At 45.5% G+C, this 8672-nt stretch overlaps 1 protein-coding gene across 1 annotated transcript; it reads left to right on the forward strand.

The window, feature by feature from the left end:
* Window positions 1–1572: 1572 nt before the first annotated feature.
* On the forward strand, window positions 1573–7320 carry LOC110261637 (serpin B3-like). Its single transcript, XM_021099546.2, has 8 exons — window positions 1573–1616; window positions 2229–2422; window positions 3053–3106; window positions 4307–4435; window positions 4753–4870; window positions 5457–5599; window positions 5903–6058; window positions 6496–7320. The coding sequence occupies exons 2-8, from the start codon at window positions 2258–2260 to the stop codon at window positions 6886–6888; spliced, it is 1158 nt and encodes a 385-aa protein (XP_020955205.1). The 5' UTR covers window positions 1573–1616; window positions 2229–2257; the 3' UTR covers window positions 6889–7320.
* Window positions 7321–8672: the final 1352 nt, after the last annotated feature.

The raw sequence follows: 8672 nt of genomic DNA on the forward strand, positions 1-8672 counted from the left end.
GAGTTGAGGAGGAAATTGATCATAAAAGAGTCGGTGAGGAATTTCTGGTTGAGGTGAACGCTCCATAGCCTGCCTGAGTGGTGATTAAACAGGTGTTTGCATTTGTCAAAAGTCTTTGATGTGTACACCTCACAATGTGTCACCCTCATTTTATGTAAATTGTGCCTCAAAAAGTGGACAGGGAAGGAGGAAGAGGAAGAGAACTGGCCAAAATGCACATGGTTGCCATTGCCTCTGGAAGTACTTGAGGGGAAAGAAAAAAACAAAAACTTCTTAATATGTTTTTAAGAACAACGCCATTCTTACCGACTTTTGACCCATCTTCAATTTACATGCATTTTTAACCATATTTAACTATATGCCAATATCCCTATCGTAAAGATCAAGAAATATCATGAAACTGCAAATTAAACAATAAATTTCATAAAAAATAAAATCAGATGAAATTCTGTCATTTGAAATCTATCCAGTTGCATTTACCGATAGTCAAGAGGTTAAAAAATACCTATGCTTAAAATTTAGTTGGAGAAGGAGTTCCTGTCATGGCTCAGTGGTTAACAAATCCGACTAGGAACCATGAGGTTGAGGGTTCGATCCCTGGCCTCGCTCAGTGGGTTAAGGAGCCGGCATTGCCTTGAGCTGTGGTGTAGGTCTCAGATGCGGCTCAGATCCCGCGTTGCTGTGGCTCTGGCGTGGGCCGGCAGCTACAGCTACCACTCGACCCCTAGCCTGGGAACCTCCATGTGCCATGGGTGCAGCCCCAGAAAAGACAAGAAAAACAACAGCAAAAGCAAACATAAAAGTAGAATGCTGCCACCTAAATGGCCCCTGTTTGTATCAGTAATTGCTCTCACTGAGCACATGTTAACACTGCAAGGGAAGTGGGCTTCCCACTAACTAGAAATCACAGAACACCTGAGAGTGGCGGCAAGGGGTGTGGAGGTGGCGGCGGGGGACACTGCCAAGGTCCAGTAACCTTTAGGTACTTTATTTACTTCCAAAAACCCTCCCAATGCTCCCTTTAGGGGAAGGCAAATCGTACCTGTTCTCCACTCGTTGCTGAGACACTTCGCCAATATCACTCAAGCTGAGACTTCAAACTACCTTCCTGATCCGACAGAACAATGACTGAGGCAAGAGACGGGTTGACCAAGACCTTTCAGAACATCACGTAGAAAATAGAAGCTTTCTAATAGTCTGTGTTGTAAGTGGCCTGGAAGACAATTCCGCACGTAAAAGAGGCAGATTTGGTTCAAGGGTTGTTTTCAGTCTCCCGAGCGTGGGAACTCAGGGTATGTGAGGAAGCTGGACTCTAACTTTATTCTCATTGTTATTAGGAAGACACCTACCTGCATTGTCCAATGAGCCAGTGATTGCAGGTCGCGGTTGCTTCTGCCAGAGAAAAGGAAATACGAGGTTGTCTTTCCTCATGGAGACCTCATGCTCACGAAGGTGACGGTAACCTGGTGAAGAAATCAAAAGTTGATTCACTTGAAATTCCACCTGCTCTGAGGAATGGGAGGTGGCAAGAGGGAGGTATATATTCCGAATCTGACTGTTCACTACGCACAGGCTTACAGGCTCCCTGCCCGCCTCGGCTTCCTCCAGGAGTACAGGTAAGGGCTTCCTGCAGCTCTGACAACTACAGGCACCATTTCTGAAAGTCACGCCCATAATGTGTTCTCTACCATGCATCGACATGATTATGCATGGCTGTATGTTACTTCTCCTGCCAGGACAGTAGTAAAATAATAGTTTCATCTGCTCTAACCTTTAGGTACTTTATTTACTTCCAAAAACCCTCCCAATGCTCCCTTGGGAGCATGGGCGATGGGGGTGGAGCGTGGTCTGCACCCACAGAGCCTTCGAGAAAAAGGCGGAGAGGTGCCTGATGAGACGTGGCTGGATATTGTTACATCAATCTTTGTCCTGGTGTCTGCAACAAAGCATTTTCTACCCAGGATGGGTACAACCGGGAAGGAAGAAACGATAAAGATGTTCGATTCGTTTTTCACAAACCTTTACTTTAAATGCCAATTTCAATAGTCTTCTAGCAATGAGATATTTCCACGCACATTTCTAAAGGCTGGAAAAGTAAACAGAAGAAAAACATTAGTTGCCAGAAGGCCACAGCCCACATGGAAGGCATTTATTTTAGGACAATTTCATTACAGGCTAAGCTTCCCTTCAGTGAATTTCATTGTAAAAGGAATCTGATGCTTTTCCAGGAGTTCCAGACCACATCGAGCCACCCACCATGAGCTCTCTCAGTGAATCGATCATCCAGTTTGCAGTCGACCTGTTCCAACAGATCAGACGATCAGAGGGTGGAAACATCTTCTATTCCCCTCTTAGCATTATGTCAGCCTTAGCCATGACTTACTTAGGGTCCCGAGGACACACTGCATCAGAAATTCGAAAGGTGGGTGGCAGCTTCCTTTCCTTTGAACACTTGGCATTGCTTTCTCTGTTGGCTCGTGTGCAGGGATCACAGATCTGGCTGTGCCCAGGGGTCCCCCAGAAGGCTGCAAGCATCCCCATGACTGGGTGGCTCAGAGCCCGGGGGGGGGGGCATACACTCTCCCCCAGTGGTCCCCCCACCCCCATCTGCTTCCCCGTGCCCAGCTTCCTTGGAGGAGCTGGGGCGAACGCCTGCAGTTGCCTGACAACCAGTGGTGAGGCTCATCAAATGGAAGCGTCCAGGTAGAAACAGGCATTGGCTAAAGTCCGTGGGTGACATCTTTACGTGTTTCCTCAGTAATGGATGAAACATAAGTGAGGATTCTTTGAAATGGCTGGTGATCAACCAGCTTTGCTCTGTTGTTCAAGGAGCAAATGCTCAAACTGTGATTTATTTTATTCTTATGCCTTTATTTCTTGATTGTTTGTATTTTGGTTTGGTTTGGGCTTTGGTCTTGCTTGTCTGCCTGGCTCCGTCCTTCCTTCCTTCCTTCAATCCTTCCTTCCTTTCTTCCTTGCTTTCTCATTCTTTCTTTCGTGTAGGTAAAACTTCGGCCTAAAATGTCTTTGTCCCTCTTCCTGTCTCCTCCAGGCCCTCCACCTCAAGGAACTCGCGGAGAATGCAGAAGGAGCTACAGCAGACCTTGTGAGTCACAGATCACTTGGGTCTAGAAGGAGGCCACATGTCCAAGAGGGTCAGCGTTTAAACGGAGAATTTCAGATAAACTGGGAAAAGTCTATTTCTAAGGAACTCTTAGGCAAAATAGATTGGATAGTGTTGTTCCTCATTTCACATTACATATTTATTCATCTCGTGTATTTGTTCTCCTGAGAGGAGATTAGCATCTGCTTGACAGCATAAGCTCCAGAGCTGGAAGAGGTAGCTTCAAATTCCTGCTCTGCTGGTTAAGAATGGGGAATGTGGCAAAATACAATTCCTTTGAGCCACCGTGACCTCATCCCAGTGAACTTGGGGCAATAAAAGGTCTGCTTCAGAGAACATGCAAGTACGTGCAAAACAGGGAAACCGTGCCTGGAGTACTAGAGGCCCCGATCAAGGTCATGTATTGTTACTATAGAACAACCATAATGATCATAATCACAAAAGTGCTGCCCAAATTGCAGGATTTTAATTAAATCATACATTGCATCGAGTAGTAATAAGACACCCAAGTATAATTTGGGCCATGATTTTGTTCGAAAGGTATGGGTTATCGCCGAAATAACCCAAAACTCTTAGCTAGCGAGGGGCAGCATCTAGCTTCAGACAGTCCTGAGTTGAAAACTTGGCTCCACGGAGCAGTTTCTTAATCCTGTGAGCTCTTACATTTTCATGGAAATGGAATGAAAGGCTTCGAAATGCTGATGGAAAGCCTTAGCAGTGAACCTGCACAGGGAGGGTGACCACCACAGTGAACAGTCACAGAGCCCAGTCGAGGTGTCTTAGCAGGTAATCCCACCAAGCGTATGACAGGGCATCATGTCATAACACAGGAAAATGTACTGGGAAGGACCCAATGTGATCCTCGCCCCCAAGGAGCTGGAGCTTAGCTGGGAAGCGCACTTCCAATCGTTTGAGACATTAGGAGACATCCAGGAGTGGAATGGTGCTGCAGCTCTAGTTCAGGAGAGAAAAGGTGTCAGAGCAGGAAGAAAGAATTACCGGGAAGAGTGAACATAAGGATGCGGAAAGACATTTTCTGTAAACTACACCACACATCCAGGAATAACAACAGACATCATCCACGGGGATACCAAACGCTAGGCGTGGATCTGACAGATTGATTCAGGTCTAGTCCTTACACCGACAGAGAATCCAATGAACTCATTTGTTTGCTGTCTGAAGGTTGGAAGGGCAGGAACTGTTCACCGTCAGTTTCAAAGGCTCCTGACGGAATTAAACAAACCCACCAATGCCTACGAGCTGAGCGTTGCCAACAGGCTCTATGGGGACAAGGAGGTTTCGTTTTCTCAGGTGAGTTTCATGGCGCGTCGCATCTCCGGTCTGGGTACCGGGTCCTCTGTCCCCGGACCGCCACATGGGGGACGGGGAGGCAGTTGAGCCCGGCTGACCCACATGGGCAGCATTTACCTGAGGTGCATCAGGGTCCCTGACCACAGCCCCACCCATGGAGGGTCCCAGAGCCTGACAGCCCACCAGCGAAGGGTGAGGTTAGCCATTGTTTTACGTAATCTACTTGGTCATGGCTGAACATAATTGAATTTGGGGGTGTTTACCTAGTTACTGATCAATGGCCCTCAATTCCTCCTTTCGTCCTTCCCACATCGAAGGACTACCTGGAAAACGTCAAGAAATTCTACCTAGCCAGTGTGGCATCTGTTGATTTTGTAAATGCTGCAGAAGAAAGTCGACAGATGATCAATTCCTGGGTGGAAAGCCAAACTAAAGGTACAGTATAGGAGACTCTCTCACCGAAGAGCCCCTTTCGAGTCCGGAGGTGTGTGAACCCGGTGCTGGCCGCTGCATGGGGAGCCAGGAGATGGAGTGAGATGACACTGCGGCAATTGCTTCCGCATGTTGAGTTCAAATGCGAGGAGTTAGGAAGAAAGAGAGGAAGGAAGGAGAGGAGAATGAATGGAGGGTGGAGGAACAGAGAGAGAGCACAAGCTAACTGAGGAGGCTAGGGAGGAAGACAAAGTGGGAGGCAGGGAGGGAGGGAGGGGAGGAGGAAGGAAGAAAATTGGTTTGTGGAAAGACGAGCCGAAGCCAGTTCGTCCGTGTTCAGAGTGAGGTGGCTCATGTCCCCACAGACAGAGACTCAGACCCTCCCAGTCGGAAGACGACGTGTCAGCCTGAGGGCGACTCCATCAGGCTGGTGCCCCGAGGAAAGCTTCACCTGGTGAACTCCTGGGCCTTGTTCCCTAATGCAGTGACCTGTGTGAATACTCCATGCTCAGCTGTAACGTCCAGAGCATCTTCCAGACAAACCACTTGTGCCTTTCATGGCAGACCTTTGATTTTCTTTCTTTGGCAGGAAAAATCAAGGATCTGTTTCCCAAAGGCACTCTGAGCAGCTCCACCACTCTGGTTCTGGTCAACGCGATCTATTTCAAAGGGCGGTGGCTCCAGGAATTTAAGAAAGAAAATACTTCGAAAGAAAAATTTTGGCTGAACAAGGTATTGTCTATAAGTTATGTACAGTAACGTCAACATAGCTAGTTGTGAAAGCTGAAAGCTACACACAATATTTGACTACTGTAGAAACCCTCGTGGAAAGTCGCATTTGTTGAGGCTGTATTTTATTCTCTTTTCAAACCACTTTAGCTTTTTAGGCTGCGAGTCTTGATGAGACTCTTGTCTCTGATTCACAAATTTCCCAGAACATCTGTTAGAAGGTGAAGGTGTTTGGTATCTCGGTAGTATGTTGTTGTTGTTACTTACTCTCCCTTGGCATTTTTGTGCCACATCGATCTATTTCAGGATACAAGCAAATCTGTGCAGATGATGAGAGACACCAGAGCTTTCAAATTTGCCTCACTGGAGCACTTGCACGTCAAGATCCTGGAAATACCGTACACAGGCCAAGAGCTAAGCATGCTGTTGCTGCTGCCAGATGAAGTAGACGGTCTGCAGAAGGTAAGACCTCGTTCCTCCAATGCCCCTACCACTGTTTAACGTCCTAGTGGTACAACGCTGGTACCGGCTGTTCATGGAAGCAGAACTCAAAAGAACTGAGGTCTGCAAAGGAAATATGTCATGATCTGGCAGCTTGAGACATGAAGAGATAAATATATATATACAGTCATGTTTTTACAAAATAAGTTTATTTAATGGTTCTGCTGATAATTGTATAAAACACCGACGATTCAGTTTATTACTTTTGTAGCACTGTGTAAAATAAATAATAAATCTATATATATAATATTTATGCTATATATAAAATATCACTGAATCTCTTGTACTTACTACATTTATTGTTAAAGTAAAGGTTCCACACTTGATTCGATCCAATGTTAAGCTGGTTCCACGTCCATTGAGAGTTTTGCCGGTTGTTCTTTTTTCCATTGTTACAGCTTGAAGAGGGACTCACTGCTGAGAAGTTGCTAGAGTGGACGAGCTCGCAGAATATGAAGGAAAGCCAAGTGGATTTGCACCTCCCTCGATTCAAAGTGGAAGAGAGCTATGATCTGAAGGCCACGCTGATAGCCCTGGGGATGGTGAGCGCCTTCAGCGCAGATGCCGACTTCTCGGGCATGACCGGGCTGGCGATATCCAGCGTGGTCCACAAGTCTTTTGTGGAGGTGACTGAGGAGGGCACGGAAGCCGCAGCAGCTACAGGTGTTGTTACTGGCATAACATCAGCACCATTAAATAACCATTTCCATTGTGACCACCCTTTCCTGTTCTTCATCAGGCACAATAAGACCAACAGCATCCTCTTCTGTGGCAGAGTCTCCTCCCCTTAGATGTGATTAGCCAGCGGCTCCTCTAGGGTGATAGTCACAGGGTTGTTCTGGCCAAGCGATCGCTGAAAATAACAGGTGCTCCTTGACTCCTGTTCCTTCCCATCTTATAGCATCACTAAGAATGTAAAGGTTGAAACAGCGTGTCTGTCTGTCTCTCTCTTTCTACAAACCCATGCAAACCTCCTTTATTTCCCAACAATAACTCCCCTTTGGACAAAATGTTCCAGATATGATAAAAAGGATGTTTCAACACGCTGTCTTCACCTCGATTTGAAATAACATATCTGCTCTCTCAAAAATCGTTATCTACTACTCCAATCTACTCACCTAGACACCCACAGTTATTTGAATCTAGGTGATACCTGGGACTCTTACTTGTCAAGCTTGTTTGGTTTTATGAAGTACATGATCAATAAAACAGTGACTTAAGCATATCGCTTGTTGCCTTTCCCTTTTTTGTGTTTGCTTTCTTCCATGTCAACAAAGTGGACGTGGTCCACCACACATAGTACAGATAACTTGGAGGTAACATCAAAACATAAACAGAAAAATTCAAAAGAAGGGTAGAGCGTGATGATGCTGAAGAGGTAGGCTGCAGGCTGCTACCGGACCATGAGAGGCTTTGTAGCCCATGTTAGGCACTTTGCATTTTTATCCTTAAGAAGTTAAATGAGGAGTTCCTGTTGTGGCTTCGTGGGAAAAACCTGACTAGTATCCATGAGGACACGGGTTCGATCCCTGGCCTTGGTCAGGAGGTTAAGGATCTGGTGTGGTTGTGTCTATGGCACAGGCTGGTGGCTACAGCTCAGATTAGATCCCTAGCCTGGGAAACTCCATTTGCCTCATGTCCGGCCCTAGAAAATACAAAAACAAAAAACCAAAAAAAATTTATTTTGAGAATTTAAAGAGTTTAATGAGAAAATTCATTTCCAGGTAATTTTCCATTAATTATCATTGGCTAAAATGTGGTATTTAAAACTATTTTCGAAGTTCCCGTAGTGGCTCAGAGGAAATGAATCTGACTAGCATCCATAAGAACTCATGTTCCATCCCTGGCCTCACTCAGTGGGTTAATGATCTGGCATTGCTCTGAACTGTGGTATAGGTCACAGAGGCGGCTCACATCTGATGTTGCTGTGTCTGTGGCACAGGCTGGCAGCTACAGCTCCAATTTGACCCCTAGCCTGGGAACCTCCATGTGCCGTGGATATAGCCCTAAAAAGACCAAATAAAATAAAATAAAATTAATAAAATAAGCTATTTTCATGTTGGGTTTTGAGACAATTTTCAATAGTCGCAGATGAAAGCCATGCCTCACAAATCACTTATGTTGTATACATGATGCATGCCTTCTTCCTTTATGAAATGATAGTATCCTCTTCTGGGAAAATCCCTCAGTGTATCATCATTTGTTCCAGCAGAACAGGGACCTGTCGGAATTACTTATGCTGTCCACCTAGTGAGCACACCTATGGTCAGTAATTGTATGACAAATGAATGAATCAGTTATTCCCCTTAAGTCACTCAGGAGCCTATTATTTGTTCTATAAGGACTCACTTGTATTTCTATTATAAAATATATATAAACAACAACAAAAAAATGCATTATCTGTCTCACTGTATGTAGTGGAGTGTAGTTTAGGCCATTCAACAATTATTTTGCACCTACTATGCCCCGCCCTGGATTTGGCAATGGCTTCTTAGATATAGGGTTACAAAAATATAAAGAGAGAAACCCAGCATCCCGAAGGCAGGGGAACCAAATCCAGAAACAAACAGACAAC

The sequence above is a fragment of the Sus scrofa genome, chromosome 1 (genome assembly GCF_054392235.1).
Source record: "Sus scrofa isolate SSC_HxYL_T2T_F1_AM1 chromosome 1, Sscrofa_HxYL_maternal_Yorkshire_Landrace_v2.0, whole genome shotgun sequence".
Classification (NCBI taxonomy): Eukaryota; Metazoa; Chordata; class Mammalia; order Artiodactyla; family Suidae; genus Sus; species Sus scrofa.